This window comes from Strix aluco, chromosome 4, assembly GCF_031877795.1.
Source record: "Strix aluco isolate bStrAlu1 chromosome 4, bStrAlu1.hap1, whole genome shotgun sequence".
Taxonomy (NCBI): Eukaryota; Metazoa; Chordata; class Aves; order Strigiformes; family Strigidae; genus Strix; species Strix aluco.
In genome coordinates, this window is record NC_133934.1 from 87,824,273 (window position 1) to 87,841,104 (window position 16,832).

At 36.4% G+C, this 16,832-nt stretch overlaps 1 protein-coding gene across 1 annotated transcript in view; it reads left to right on the forward strand.

The window, feature by feature from the left end:
• The window catches only part of MYBPC3 (myosin binding protein C3), a 64,285-nt gene that overhangs the window by 11,006 nt on the left and 36,447 nt on the right, over positions 1–16,832 (forward strand). Inside the window, exons 3-15 of the mRNA XM_074823986.1 lie at positions 1,039–1,134; positions 1,401–1,487; positions 1,635–1,783; positions 2,743–2,860; positions 4,254–4,302; positions 5,542–5,586; positions 7,926–7,982; positions 12,999–13,022; positions 13,766–13,932; positions 14,756–14,888; positions 15,111–15,113; positions 15,545–15,669; positions 16,294–16,399. Coding sequence (XP_074680087.1) covers positions 1,039–1,134; positions 1,401–1,487; positions 1,635–1,783; positions 2,743–2,860; positions 4,254–4,302; positions 5,542–5,586; positions 7,926–7,982; positions 12,999–13,022; positions 13,766–13,932; positions 14,756–14,888; positions 15,111–15,113; positions 15,545–15,669; positions 16,294–16,399 — 1,159 coding nt within the window. The remainder of the gene's footprint in view (positions 1–1,038; positions 1,135–1,400; positions 1,488–1,634; positions 1,784–2,742; positions 2,861–4,253; positions 4,303–5,541; positions 5,587–7,925; positions 7,983–12,998; positions 13,023–13,765; positions 13,933–14,755; positions 14,889–15,110; positions 15,114–15,544; positions 15,670–16,293; positions 16,400–16,832) is intronic.

Below are 16,832 nucleotides of genomic sequence, written 5' to 3' on the forward strand. Positions count from 1 at the left end.
TACAGTTTAGGATAAAAGACATACATTTTCTGAGAGTGGGGTTGACTCATGTTCATATGTTCACAGACCTTACTAAGATTAGATTGCCAAAGAGTAACTGAATCACCCATTTTTATTTTCACAAACAATAATAATTTCAGCTCTTCATTATCAAAAAAATGGAACCCTAACCTGCCCAGACACAGCCACCTCCCCGCTTTGTGACAGAGGAGCCACTCAAATTAGTCATCACATGGCACAGCAGGGCCAGAAATCTCTGGTGGAAAAGACATTGCAAATAGCTGGGAAACTGCATGTGGCACTTGTGTGAGAGGTAGGCAAGGCCCTTTGGAAGTGGCTTCGCTACCTATGGGAAAAAAAAAAATCCTTCTGCAACTGATCTGTTTCAAGAAATTCTACCTCCCTCCATCTGCCCCGGTTGCTCACTCCTACTTCCTTTTCATTCATTTCTATCTTCTCCATTGTGCCAAATGCATTTGCCTGGATTTGGCTCTGAGGTCATGGTTTAATTGAGAGGCCATAAACCTCCATGATCCAGAGGAAGAGATGATAGATGGATTTTTAAAATACTTTCTCCATATTGATTACTAGCAGTGCCTAGAGCTTTTCCCAAGCCACACACTGCAATAGTATTTGGAACATTACATTCCAACAGCAGAGTTAAAAAAAATCTCATGAATAAGCAAATTTTTTACAAAAATAATAATCGCATCATTTTTCATTACCTTTTCTATTTAGACTACCAAAGTTAACATCAAATAATAATGTTATTCTTCAGCTGACAAGTTTCTACACATCAAGACTATAGAATTTAAAAACCCAGGCATCAGTTGTTTTCAAGCTCAGCAAAAGAAAGAGCCTCATCATCCAGCTTCAGCAGGCCCCTTCTCCTTCCAGCATATCCTCCAAGTTCTAGAAAACCACAGCTAATTTCGCTGCATTTCCTAACATATATCAAAAGCTATTCTTTTGCAAAATTTCTTCAGAAAGGAAGTAGAAACATGACTTTCTCTAATCTTGGCTTACATTCATTTCCAGAAAAGAGTGAGACAGTCACTCCTGCTGAAGCTGCTCCAGCTCCACCTGCCTCAGAGTCACCTGCTCCACCAGCAGAAAGCAGCCAAAACACAGAAGGTAATAGAGAATTAACGCTGTTATCAAGTCTGGTTCATCAACGGGAGGGAAGAACAGGAACAGGGAATCCTTAGAATCAGTGAGGTAGAGACAGTAGTTGAAAGCATACCAATAGTGATGAATAACAGAAAATAAAGAATAAGGAATCATAAAGACAGAAGAAACTTATTGAGATATTTTGAAATTACTCAACAAATTCACTATATAGGCTGTAACAGAAGCTGATGCAGAAAGTTCTAACTAGTTAATTCTGATGTTTATTTTAGTTTCATCTGCTGGGACTCAACCAGAAGAGCCTCTGGACCCTATTGGGCTCTTTGTCACACGACCCCAGGATGGAGAAGTTACCGTTGGTAGGTACAAAATGTGAGTCAAGTGATGTTTACAAACTGTACCTGTTGCTTGACTATTTAGCTCTCCATGTACAGGATGACAGCAGTGATAGAACAGATAAATTAAACACTATTCATAATCTTATCTAAACCTGCTTCCCTTACAAGGTGGAAATATCACGTTCACTGCCAAAGTGGCAGGTGAGAGCCTGCTGAAGAAACCATCAGTGAAATGGTTCAAAGGAAAGTGGATGGACCTGGGAAGCAAAGTGGGGAAGCATCTCCAGCTACATGACAGTTATGATCGAAATAAAAAGGTACAATGGGCAGAGTAAGATTCTCACTCTTCTAGATACTAATCTTTAATCTTGAGGAAATATAAGCTAATATAGGATTTTTTTTGATATTAAGGCACCCAAAGCTATGCACAATGCTATAATTATGCATAGAAATCTATGTTTTGACCATGCAGACAAGAGACAAGCACTACATACAGATTCTTGCATACCTTATCTATGATGAAATGAGAAAATGTCTGGAGGACTAGGGGAGCAGTTTTGCACTATTTACTGCAGTATTTCCTTCATCTTCCTCTCAATTAATAGATACTAATTATATTTAAGAGAAAACAATAAATCAGACAGATATTTAAGTATGGTCTATCTTGGTTTATCATACATCAAGCATTCAGCTATTAATGTTGGAATTTATTCTTCTTTTGCATTGTCTAGACTACCTTAACTAGCTAAGATCCATTTTTACCACAAATGCGTTCAAAGATACACAAACAGGAATACAAGAGTCTGTACCATGACTTCTCATCCTGTGTGGTATATGAAACACTACCACCCTCTCCTGGATGGAACAGAACAGACTTGCTCACATTAGCCACTCCTGAATTTTAAAATGTACTGTATACGTTCTGGGGAGAGGCTGTATTTGTTTAATGAAAGCTCTAGTCGTGTTTCCAATGTACATGCACTTAGTGTATAAGACAACTGCACACACCAGTACACCAGCACAGTTTACTAATACAACTTTGTATCCTCTGGAAGACCTGTACTAATACTTTTTAGCTGGTCCTACAGAACTGGGGGGATATATGCAATTTTTATGACAGTAATGAGTTACATGCTCAGGAGGTTCTTAATTCTAAAAAAACACAGTGGTGTATTTCATCCCTTGTCTATTTGTCTCCATGCCTTAATGTGCTGCATTCTCTATTTCACCATTTCATTGTCTAACTTATTAATCATATCATTGGTGTCTGTTCTAGGTGTACACCTTTGAAATGGAAATCATAGAAGCAAACATGACTTTTGCAGGAGGCTACAGATGTGAGGTGTCTACCAAGGACAAGTTTGATAGTTCTAATTTCAACCTGACAGTCAATGGTAAGACGAATTCCTGCCACCTTGTTTCTTCCTTTCATCATTATTTTTTTCTTCCTGTATGCCCACCAACAATTTTTTCTCGTACATAGTGGCTACTAGACACGCATAGATCTGAAGAGCTACAGGTACACTTACAGAGGCCCACAGAGGAGGACTGGGATGGGCTGGCAGAGATACAGAGCATTAGAAGTAACACTTGGAAGTCACTCAAATCAGAACTGTGATGCTCTCAAAGAAAGCATACAGAAAGATGCAAAATCAGCACAACTTTTCTCTGGCTTTATTCTGATTTCAGATCCATTCTTTCATGATATTTAATTCCACTAGAATAAAAGAGAGGTCCATTCTTACTTTGGCAAAAGTTCAGTACCAAAAATGGAGGAAAGGAAAGGGGAAAGAAGAAAAGAAAAATGGAAAAATTTAGACATCTGACACTACTATCAATTCCTTTCTTCCTGATAAATTCATGCAGAAGCACCCTGGGATATAAAATTACTTTAAGATCAGATGACTCATTTTACATAATAAATGGTGCCACCCTCACAACTGCTATACTGAAAAGCTTAGCAGCAATTGAAAAGGAACTACATTTTAACATCAATTTTCCCCTAGTGTAGAAGAGTTTAGGTAAAACAGTCTAAGTATGAACCACCTGAAAGATTTGAACGTTTGGACCATTTCCTGTTTCAGTGGTTCTGTTGCAGGGACTGCAACACGAATTTGCGTTCAGCAACCAATGAGCCTGATACGCAAAGACAAAAGTTTACTGAAGGTATTCAGACAGCAGTGTTCATTTCTGAAGTTTCACCATTTGGATGTAGGACTCATAAGACTTAGGAGCTGTGACTGACAAGTTTTTCTCCCAGTAATAGCAATATACCTATTAATACAAGCAGAAGCTTAGAACAGAGCAATAAAGTTCTCTCTATGCAACATCCTCAATGGAGTTTCTCTACATCTCTACATATTTCCAGGAATTTACCTTTGCTTTCAGAGGATGGATTACAGTTTATTAGTAATAATAATATTCAGTTTATATCCAGTGTTTTTTCTCATTAGGGTTTAAATACCCTGTGAAGCCAGCATTGAAACTAAAAGTTACCAGCAGGACAATTGACAGACAAGAGATAAGACAGTTTGTCATGCTGCAGGTTATTATGAAGCATGAGACAGAATTAAGTTGTACATGAAACACTGGACGTTGAAAGCTAATTAGTGAAGGTTACATGTTTAAAGATGACACTTCAATCTTTCAATATGTAATTGATCACAATTTACAATATAAGGACTTTAGAAAAAAGTCTGCAAAGGGAAGGCTTTAGAAATAGCACTGTATTTTTGCATTATTTTGACTTGCTCTCCCATTCCTGTTCATCACTTTTTGTCACATCAGAAGCACCAATAACTGGAGACTTGGATATTCGTGCTGCCTTCCGACGCACGTGAGTATGTACAGTAGAAGCTTATGTAGATCAGATTATACTTCCATGTGAAATTCATTACTTTCCCAGACAAAACTATCTAAAAGCAAAGCTGCTGTACAAACAAGCACAAAGATAGGGATGTCTCCTAAGAAAATATTACTATTAAAATACTATACAACTCCTAGAAATCGTCTAAGAGTTCAGTCTTTGTACTAGCATAAGAATCATGCTTGTCTTCAACTATGCAATTGATAATGTTTATAATTCTACCAAGAACTTCAGCACTTTTTTTCCAGACCTGTAAAGAGCACTCCAGACATAGCCAATAGAGAAGGAAAAGATTCTGTTTAGTGTCTACTTTTGATTTGGCTTGAGGAACTACACGTACCTTAATACAAACATTTGCTAATCGAAGTGGAGTTTGATGTGAGCACTGTAAGCAGCACATCACTGATAACATTAATACAAGCATTTTGATTGTATTTGTTTTCATGTTCTATAATCATATGAGCTGAATGAAGACAACAATACTGTCACTGTCTGTGTAAAAACTCAAATGTATGTAGGCCTTGGATATTAAAGACTGCAAGGTACTGCACTGGTGTTGAAAAGGCTATCTTCCCCATATCTGTAATACTGTCTGAATTGATATATAACTTAATGGAATAATGTTCCCCTCTATACGTAAAATTTGCAAAATTGATTGGGTTTTTTTTATTTTTTTATTTAGACATTAACATATGTTTTTTCACTGTTGAGTATTTCTTCTCCCTTTGTGTAATTCAGTTTCTGTTTTAGTTTTTATATATTATTGCAAAGTTACTAGACCAAGACTATTCCAACAGACACAATTTCTCTAACATAGGACACAAATCATCTGTGGCAACTCCTTGAGTTTTTCCCTACAAGTGCTATTTTTATACAAGGGGGTTTTTTTTAACATTCTATCACAAAGGCTTGCAGAATTTATGTACAGTCAAATCCATCTATAGGTAGCTGACCAGCCTCGCTGTGATGCCTGTTAAATAGAGGATGCTCAGTGCATAGCTGCATTGTGTTATTTCACTGCAATGAAATTAGACTTCAAGAGTTTCTCTTCTTGCTAGCACAATTAAAAGAATTTAGAATCAGTACAGAGTAAGCACAGTGTAAGCAGCTTCAGGGTGTTCAGATTTTCAGTTTCTTCTGTAAGAATGGAGCCAAATTTTGAACTGAACTGTTTAAATCTGAACCTATGTCTTTGATACCCTCACTCAGGAGCCTGGCAGGAGTGGGGAGACGGATGACTTCAGCCTTTCTCAGGTAGTCACTGTGTGTGTCAGCAGACAAATTCAAGTCTAACAATGAACTGTCTCTCTGCTTAGGAAAAGGAAAAGAAAAAAAAAGAAAAAACCCACAGAACTAGCTGCAACTTAAATACCAAATAAATCATCATTTATAGTACGTAGTATTTATATGAGATGAATACATACAAGTAAGTAGTAATGTAAAATGTGTATACATAATGAAAAGGGTATTTTGATAGTTCAGTGAGAGGCAGATTCATCTAGAGAAAATGCATGTGTTTGGCAAGTGGCATCTTCTCACCATTGTTAGAAGAAAAAAAAGTAACTTCAAATTATATGCATATCTGCCCCCTCTGTTTTACATGTTTTCCTCTCTACTGAGCACATCCTGACTAAAACTGCCACTGCTCACTGAAATGTACCAACACACATGTATATTAAAATCTGTTGTTTCCTGGCACACTCTTTATCCTAGTATCATTACATTTCCCACCCTATCCCTTTTGGTCACAGTATCTTCTACCATAATGAAAATAGGAACCCTGAGATTAGATTTAACTTTATGCATGTGAAAGCAATTATTAGGATCTTATTCTTCAGAAAAGCTAAACATTGATTGCTGGGCTTTCCTGAACATCTGATTTAAGTATCATCTGGGAAGCAATAAGGTGACTAGTTATTCTCCCAGTTGTAAACTGATTTTCTGAATATTGATCACAAAAAGCCCTTTTCAAATTTGGGATTATACTAGTGATTTTTATGTACATTTTATGGCTGCAAACATTGAAAATCTTCTGAAAGTAGGGAACAAAGTGGCCAAAAATACACTTTTCTGTTTGAGCATTATACCCAAAAAATTATCCTTTCCAGTAGTGTAATGTCTTGAAAGTAATCACAGAAATAAAAATGGTACTTTCTTAATAAAAAGACCTCTTCTCACAACATATTCAAAATTACACTGATTCAAAATTGTTCCTTATTCTCACTAACCTTGCATTGTCAAACAGCACAAGAAGTTTGGCACTCTTCCATTTTATTAAGAGCACTGTTAAAATGCCCATCATTTATCTGTTGAGGCTGTCTTCTTACTTTCAAAAATATTTGTTCCTGCAGTACTGAGTTTTTCTGACATTCTGATTTACACTTCTACAGGCAGACTGATTTTCTCTGAAGCAACTAGCACTGTGTATTAACAGAGACAGCATTATGGGCTACCACTACCACCAGTACAACTGAAAAGAATAATTTCTGGGTATAAAATAATAATTAAGTGTAAGGTGTTGCTACTGGAAGAATCTGAATTCTGTGAGATGGCATCACTAGATTCTTATACTCAAGACAACAGAGATGTCAAGGAGCAGCTGAACATTGATGATGGGAGACTGACTGAGAGGAAGAAAACCCATTTTGATTTTCTAAACCCTATCTCAATGCAAAAAAGACCTTTTTTTTTTTTTTTTGCTAAGCTGAATAATCAATAGTCATGAAATCCAGTGTAACTCCCAATATTTTCATATCAAATCCCTGAAGTGATTTTTTAGGAATTAAACCCAAAGAAGTGATTTTAGGCTAAGATCTGTACTTCAAATGTTCAGAAGCACAGCTAAAATACATTTGATACAGAACACCAAAAATAACACTGTACATTCTATCTGAGGTCACCATATGTAACAGACAGAATTACACATCAAAAAACTCATGCTTGTTGCTTCTTGTTCTCACGAATCAATTCACCACAACATTGCTTGCCATGATGCTTGTTGAACAACTGCATATTGAACCTCATCTCAGAATCAAAGTCAGACCACAGAATTCCTCCTTTAACTCTCCCAAGCACCAATGATGTGACACTCTTTTCAGTATAATGAATTCTGGAAGCAAAAAGAGCCTTAAGAAACAATTACAGCTGGGATAACACTAGGGGGGGGGGAAGTGATTTTAGATTGTAACAAGTCCCACAAAAAGGTTGGTTAAATACTGTCCCACACTGTAAACAATATCCACATTCCTGAAACTACAGCTTTCCAAAAGCACTAATGAGTCTAAAGGAAAGCTTCTGCATCATCTTTACAAAAACGAATACATTCCAGATCAATATGACAACCAAATTAATACCCTGTATAACTTTATCCATAATCAGTACAGAAAAAATAAAAGTTCATTAAATATATTTCTTAAACCTATATGAATACCCCTACGGACTAAGAGCCTAATTAAGTAATGTCAGTGTACTTTCTAAGTAATTCTAAACCCATCTACTACTCCCCTATAGAAATATATCACCTACATAATATAGACTCACAAGCTATTCCCGTTTCCTTCTGAAATTAATTATACTTTTCTGTTACTATACAGTACTGAGGGACATGAAGAAGGTGGAGAGTTTAATTTTAGTGCCCTACTGAAAAAAAGGTGAGTAAAAATCCATAGACTTAGGGAAATAAAGTAACCAGCTTCTGTTGAACAACTTTGAAGACACTGAAACTAGAATAAGTGAAAGTTTGATAAAGTCAGAATCTTCTAGTTTTCCTAAAGCAGCTCTAACTGGAAAAAGGATGACAGGTAATTATGGCAACTTCCACAAATACTCAGCATTTGCTGCATTTCTGCTAGGTTTATACTGGAGGAAAAAAAAAAGAAAAAAAAGAAAAAAAAGACGACTGATCTTTCCCAAGATGGAAAAGGCTTTGATTAGGATAACTACATGCTTTCACTAGCACTTTTCATTAAAAAAACCCAAATCACAACAACAATTTACAATACCTATCTTCAATGCTGCCTTATTAAGAATTTTCTGTCCTAAATTTTCACAGTACTTCGCATTAGAGAGCTGGGAGGACAAGCCTTTCTATTAGATCTCTAAAGGTTACTACTACACTATGTAACTATATATTATATATTATATAGCTGTTCATCATATATTTAAAAGATATTATATGTTGTATAAATATTATATAAATATTTTCTACTGTTCTTATTTCTTGCTTTTACTTTCACTTTTTTGGTGGAATTTCCTCTCCTATTCTCATCCTTCCTTGCCACATCTGTTTTCAAAACCTGTCTACTTATGCTTTTCTCTTTTTACCACCATCTTAACCTGGATGTTTTGGATTCTGCTGTTGCCAACAGAGAGTAAGATTTCTATTTAATTTTATTATAAATGCATGGGTCAGACTGCATATAAGAACCACTTGGTTTGAAATAACGCATGGATCTTTATCTTTCTTATGTGTAGAGCATGACAAAAATTAGATAGTATGAAAGAAAATGATCAGCCACCAATTTTTGAGACAGAAATGCTTTTAAACAATTAGTAAAAGTTAAGGGTGGACCACTCAGTACAAATCAATGTATTTCTCTGAATGTCCTTTGGTTTTCACCATCACTTTCTTTTATAAGCAGTTTTAAATTGCCCTTGAATTTCCAGATTTTCTCAACAACCTGCTGCATTTCTATTGTCATAGAAATTAGAATCAGAAAAATAATTTGCATAATATGTCTTCTCATGCCTATCAAATATGCACTGAAGTTTTGGTCCATCCATCCTTAAACAAGTTAAGCGAACGTATTACTGAAGTCACTTATTCCATAAATGTACAGGCTTCTCTGTTACAAAACATTTTTTTTTATTCCAAGTAAAGTTTCCATTGCTCACTATCATCCCATTACTCCAAGCATGCTTCTTTCTGTTCACGGTCTTTGGCCGCTCATTCTGTCTTTCCAGATACTATAAACACTTGTCACTAGACTCACGTTGTGCAAATCTGAACTTACTCAGTTTAAATTTTCATAATCAACTACCTGGGTGAATACTGTTGTGAATCTGTGTTCAGTCTCTGCTCAGGTATTGATAACAGTATTTATAAAAAGTGCTTTATCTTCACAAACACTACAGGATGATGTAGACATCTGAAGTAGTTTGGTTATGAAAGGCAATAAAGCCACAATAGCCCCATGTTTTGCTCAGGTTAACTCACCCAAATTTCATAGGGCCAAACAAGGTACGCAAGGCCCTATACTATGCAATATTCAACGAATCCAACTAGAAGTGAATTCTGGCTTTGCAGTAACACTACAACCATAACTCTCAAGGGAGCCAGCTAGACGAGACAGAGAGTGCACCTATCAAACTTTCTGTAGCTGACATTGGTATCAAAGTTTCTTGTTTCATTATGAACCCCAGAGAAGTTTGAAACAAAAAGTGCATTAGAATTTTTTTGTAATTCTAAAGTAGGGAAGATTTGCTTTCTGAATGATGACAGTAAGCAAAACTGTAGAGGTTTGAGAGCTGAAATAGAGTAGTTGTACACACTAATTTCTAGAGAAAATGTAAGTCAAAAAAGAATTGTTAATCTCTTTTAAAATTTCAAATAAATGGAGGCCAACATGAAAATATTTGCATAATTTTATACAGTAACTCCAGCTGGAATGAAGTTCTAAGTACTGTGAGCCCTCCTACTAGTGCCTTTCCCTTCTGCTTTCATAATTAGTTTTGAGCAGTGGTAGAATTCTAAGAAGCAGTAAAAACCTCCAGTATTTCCAAAAATGTTCAATTTCTGGGTTTAACTATTCCTTATTTGTTAGACTAGGAATATAATTCATTAAAAGAAGCTTATAAATTTCACTGCATTTTATCAGTTTTTGACCTTTCACGACTTACAAATCTCTGTTTAGTAAATTCAAGCATACTGATAAATTCACTGCTGCTAGTTGTTTTTCACAGCTGCTTTAGAAGTAATTTATATATCCTTCAGGCTTTGCATGCCACAGGTTGAAGACCACTCCTATATTAATGAGAACGGATAAGCACAAAACCTCATCATGGAATGACAGTATTCCTCATTAAAATAGAATAGAAAAAGGGACCTCATGATGAGGAAGTCTCAAGAGCTATGCAGATTCAAATAGAATTAAAGATTATTCTTTTGTCACTTCTGCTTTGTCCCACCCAATTTACAAGTGCCCCTCAATCCAGACGTAATGACCATTCCCACTATAATATAGAGAGCTTCATTTAATACTATATCTCCTATCTGTAATTTAATTAACTGGTGCTGACATACAGATGTCATGGGCCAAGGAGAGGTCATTGGGAAGAGGAAGGGAACAGCTGTCACAGAACTATTAAATGGGATAGTGAGCAGAGACCTTGAAGGAGGTGACAGCTGACAGGGTCCAATCAGTTGACAGTAATGGGATAGGGAGGAACCATCTCTGGGATGTACAAAACTATTTTTAACCCCTCCACATATGTTTAAAACATATCAGCTGCATATTCCATTTACAGCAGGTTCACTAAGCTGCATCTTAATGCCCGCAAGTGCATAGTTAACCTATGAGGTGATCACTCTGAATAAGGGCCCCCAACATCAGGGAGAATAATGTAACGGTGGGAGAAACTTCAGGAGTCCAAGTGCTCTATTACTTTTCGTACACTGCTTAGTTCGTGTGGCAGTGATAGAGTACAGCCTAACTGTGGAAACTCTGTGTTTTTATAGGATCAAAGAGAATGTTTTAACATATACAAACTGGTGAGGAAGAGTATTGGAATGGAAAAACTTTTGCTCAGAGGCAGAGAAACACATTTTTTTCTTTTCTTTTTCAGAATTCAATTAAGCACTATACAAATTAAAACCTTTAGCTTTTAGTACTATTTTACATGCAACTTACCAGCCTTTCCCTGGAATTAGAAAATACTAGTACTTCCAAGGCAGAAACTATACTCTTGCTTATGATCAAATTTCAGCTTACATACACCAAAACAGTATTGCCAGATATAACAATGGGATGACACTGAGTAATGGAAAACCTACAGCAAAAATTAAGAAAGTCTTCTCAACAGTGAGATATACTAGACTGTGGAATTGCTTTCAAACTGGAAAATTTTTCGCATGATGTATTTAAAAACAACTCACATAAAATATTTTTGAAAACTCCATGAATAATCCTAGCTGCAAATTTTCAGGTAAATTGGTGTATACAGATGATCAGATGAGTAGGCAGATAGACAGAGAGACCACCAATATTTATATAATACATGAGGGAAAATAATAACATTTGAATCTGTTAAGTTTTTCTTATTTTCTATGATTTCATATTTCCTGTTGAGATACAGTTTGCTCCACAGAACATTAATTGTACTAGTACAAAGAACTCAGCACATATTAGAAATATTACATATTCCTAGTTTTATGTACTTACAAATCTATTCCAGTTTATATGTATTTAGAAATATTTTAAAGTTGCTCACTGATATGATCAGGGCAACTAGCCCTAGAACCACTTATGTTAAAAAAAAATCTTGGTCTATTTGGCAAATCAGTTCAATTGTCCTGCCTTCTGTTAGGCAAAACTACAAACGATTTGTAGCTGCCCCAAACTAAACAAGAGATATATAGAGAAGAGGAATCCTGATTAAATTCGTGGGTGATGTTGATGCACTGTTATGACAAAGCAAAAACCCAGTAGGCTGCACTTATCGCAAGGAGTCTAAACTTCGGATCAATTCAATGAGCGCTCGTGAGGGTTTAGTGCTTAGTGAGTGCTAAACCACTCCAAAGACATAAGATATTGCATGCCATATTTCAGCTCAAACTCACTGAGCTAAAATCCTCTTCTCTTATTTCCTTTCTGTTCAAGAGCCACAAAGGTGATGGAAATCCCAAGACTGGACTGCAGTACTTTAATAAACATAGGGCTCTTGTTACAAGCAAGCCTTTTTAGGGCAATAAAAGGAGTACCAGAAATGTTTGGTTATACCTGCTGTCTAGACTGAGAACAGTCACTCTTTTTTAAGTAGTAATATTTCTCACAGGCTAATTTTTTTCCTGAAAAAAAATGGAAATATGCCCAATCATCGTCCTCTTTTCTCTGCATTACCTGATGCATAACTCGCCTTCTTGTTGGGGTTTACCACTGAACATGGCTTCATTATAAGGCTATGTTCTGCTGCACTGGAATCTGCTTGGTTCTGGTGAAATGGGAGCCACAGAAGTTCCTTTACCTAAAGAATTTTTTAAGAAAATGTTATTTCTTTCATCCTTTCTCTGTTTACCAAAATGCAAACTGTGACAGGCAACAACTCCATGATGACAAGGCAAAGTAGAGCTACTTGTTTCCCTGTAAGGCGACCAGCCATAATTAGGGATAAGCAGAAGTGCTTACACTTACAATATAAATTGCAGAGTGGAACTGTACAAAGTGTGGGAGGAAGTTTGGTTTCAATAGGGAACAGCATTTTTCTTAAGCCTATTTCAGAGCTTTTGCATGAGCTCCTTTATGTCCCTGGTACTGAAGCACAGGCTTGTTCTGCTAAAGGTGAAGATGACACTCATGGCTCTTTTGTTTTAACACATGATGCCCTCTTTCTTGCCCACTGGGATGCTGCATGTTTTTCCAAACGGTTCTCTGCATCATTCTGGAGTACAGCAGCTTCTTGCGCTCGGTAAATCGGTAAGGTTACACCAATTTCTTTTTCTATTCATGATTTAAACAAAAAAATATGATGACAGAAAAAAGAATGCCTTTCCCAAAGCCAGACAACCAAATTTTCACTTGATTTTGCTAAACCAAACATTAATGCTTAGTCACTAGTTCTTTGGTTAAACTATAAAATAAGTAGACCATTGTAAATATTGTCTTGTTTGCCATTACTCACCATTCTATATGTCTTTATGTTTTATAGATTACTATAGCCAACAACTGTCTTTACAATAGATGACAAATATTTTAATAATCTGTGATTCATTTTAGTGAAGCCAAAAAGTGTCCTGAGTAGAAAAGGACTTGTTTCTTATTAATATAAACCAACCGCCTTACTTCTAAGGCATTCTCAGGATATCAGTTCAGTTCCTTGTTTTGCCACATGGTTTGTGTCTGACCATCACTGGTAAATAAGTCTCCTTGTGTTTCCATTACCCATTATTAAAGGGAAGTTAATATTTATTTGCTTTGGCTGTTAGAAAGTAAACCCTTCAGTACAGCAACTGGATTTTAATCGCTGTGTATATAAATAGAACTATAACTAGTCACCAGTTTTATTCCATTATTTTGGGTAATAATATAGCAGAAAGTTAGACTGCTAAATTCTTTGTTAAGAAATGGCTTCATCAAGCCAATATGTAGCTTGACAAGTCTACGGCAGTTTTTAAATCCTCTCAATAGCAGCATTCAGATACTCTAATCCCTTTCTGCAGAGGTGAAGCAAAATCTGAATCACACTCTGATGTCGATGTCTGGGAAATCCTGAAGAAAGCTCCTCCTTCCGAATACGAGAAAATTGCTTTTCAGTATGGTATCACAGATTTGCGTGGGATGCTGAAACGCCTCAAACGCATAAAGAAGGAAGAGAAAAAAAGTACAGGTTGGCAAGCTGTATTTATTCCCAATATGTGTCCATATCTTCTTCTTCAGGAGTTCTTCAAACACTAACATCAGCTGGACAGCAGCCAGATGCAAGAGCATGAGAAATAGAAGTTTCCTATTCCGATTGTTACACAGTCATGTGAAATGCTGATTACCGAAGATTAAAGCTATGCCCAAAGCTCTGAGCTACCTTGCTCTGAAACTCTGGATATTATGAACCTGCTCATTTTACTAGTTTCTTCTGCTCTGCCCCTTATCTTTCCCTGAACACAAAACAACACCCCCCACTCCCCTCACCCCCAGAACTGGTCAGTATGTCAGGCATCAGTGATACATTTAAAGAATTTCATTTCCATTGGGATGATACATTTGGAATTCTTGAGCCTTTTCTAGTCTTGTGAAATATTAGTTACCTAATTCTAACTGATTTGTTTTAAAAGTCTGAAACAGAGAAGGCAAGCTGCCATTCATTAGTACTGAGAAGACCAGTTATCATTTTCCTACATGGGCAGATGTAGCTGTAAGTCTATTTAGGATGTGTTGAAGTACATACTCATATCTAACTTAGAATATTCTACTTTGCTTATTTGAGCTTATGTCACATGCTATCATCCTATGTTAAGGAATAATGGAAAACAGAACAGGATGAAGAACAGACAGAAATGGTAAAAATGCAAACAGGGATGCAGAAAGTGGGGAAGGTTTAAGATGATGGTAAACTACAGGAAAGGGAATAAAGATATACCTTGATGACAAAGAATGTAAAAGAAAAAAAGTATAAAAATTAAGAATTTTTGTTTTTAAATAATTCTTCATCATAGCATTCCTCAAGAAACTGGATCCAGCTTACCAAGTGGACAAAGGGCAAAAGATTAAATTAATGGTCGAAGTTGCCAATCCAGATGCTGATGTGAAATGGCTGAAGAATGGACAGGAGATCCAAGTGAGCGGCAGGTAAACTAGAAATATGGGAAATCCGTAAAAGAATTGGACAAAGTGGAAGAACTAGCTTTTCTTAGAAAGAAAGCAACAAAATAGGGAGGAATAGGAGCTGAGAAAGAATCTACACAGTGCTTTGGCTCAGGATCAGTTTGCTGTTCTCATGACTGTTTCTTTTTCTTCCCTCTGCTCTATCTATCTACATGTGGAACTGGATGCTTACATCTGCCTACTTAGCAAGTAAGTCCTCACATTATATTCTGATCTTTATGTGTATATCCAGTGTTCAAAATTACTTTCTCATGATATGGGATATACTTCAGTGTAGCTTGTTTGTAAGAGCAATTTCCAGTGATTTTGTGCTGAAGCCATGACAAGGCATTTTTAAGAGTCAGGTTTGTTGTACAGCTAGATGTTAGAAAAGCATCCAACACCATTCACAGGAGTTTTTGTGTCTCACACTTGTATGAAGAGTTCTCCACAATTTCCTATGCTAGTTTTTCAAACGCTACTTCCAACACTGAGACAGGGATATAGGGCTTGAGTCTTAACAAACCTTGCCACTGACGCCAGAAAAAAGTAGGAACCTTTTTCTCTGCTAGGCAGGGGGAAAGAGTGACTGAGTCTGAAAGAGTTACTCTCTGATAATTACATTTAGTTTCTCCTTTCAGATATATTTTTGAGGCTGTCGGAAATAAGAGAATACTGACCATAAACCACTGCTCTCTGGCCGACGATGCAGCATATGAATGTGTGGTAGGGGAGGAGAAGAGCTTCACAGAATTATTTGTAAAAGGTGAGCAATGGTAGCAAAAGGAAAGAGATCTCCCCTAACATTCAGCATTGTATTACTATCACCTTCTCTACTCTCAGATTAGTTAATCTTGTAGGAAAGGAAATTCTCAAACATATGAACAAATTCTGACATCTATTGAAGTAGATATTTTTCTTATAGTTAAATGAAGGAAAATTTTCCATATAGCTGCAACTAAGAAAGCACAGGAAAACAGCACAGTAATAATTACCATTAATTCTCATTTGGAAAGTGATTTGTGTCTTCCCAACAAACGGGCTATAAACTTACTTTAAAAATTTGATTGTGCTCAAGATAAACATGTGCCTCAAGCTCTACAAGCAGATCAAGTAGTATAGAAAACTAATGCCTCCAGTTTAGAATTTCAGAATATATATATATGAAAACTGATTTTGTGTTTGCCTTCTGCCTCATGAAGCAAAAACCAAAAGGTCATTTGATAACATTGATAACGTGATCTGTCATAGTAAATTTTAAGTTCCAACACAGAGAGCATCGCCATGTATTTGGCATGGGGTTCTTCCTGTGGAGTGCACAGTGATGAAATCTACCTCTGGTCTTCAGTCTTTCAGGATACTGTTTTAATAAAAGTCTCTTCGTTTCCAGAACCTCCAATCCTGATCACTCGCCCACTGGAAGACCAGATGGTGATGGTTGGAGAGAGAGTGGAGTTTGAGTGTGAAGTGTCTGAGGAAGGAGCTACTGTGAAATGGTAAGGGAATAGAAAAGGGAAAAGAAGCCCAAACAACATCAAACCATATCCTTCTATGGGGCATTCTAGGACCAGTGTTTGTGGACAAGAATTGTGGAATAAAAAGGAAGAAGGCATCTTATATAACTGTTTTCAGGAAAAGATTGATCCTCCTCCTATATGTCAAACATTAAGGAAGAACTGAGAGGCCAGAACATGGCAGAAAACAAATTAAGTATAGATATTTTGTGCGTCTAGAATTTCTTGTTCAGTGTTTATAGGATGCTACTGACTGTACCAAGCTGTTAGCTTTCAAGTTTTCTAAACACTTGACAAGTAATGTCTAACTATTGTCCACACTAATCAGATCTGTATTGTGACTAGTTTGCTATACTTAATAGAATCTTCAGGTCTTCTCAACTGCAGTGAGGTTGAGTTTTTTTAAAAGTATTTT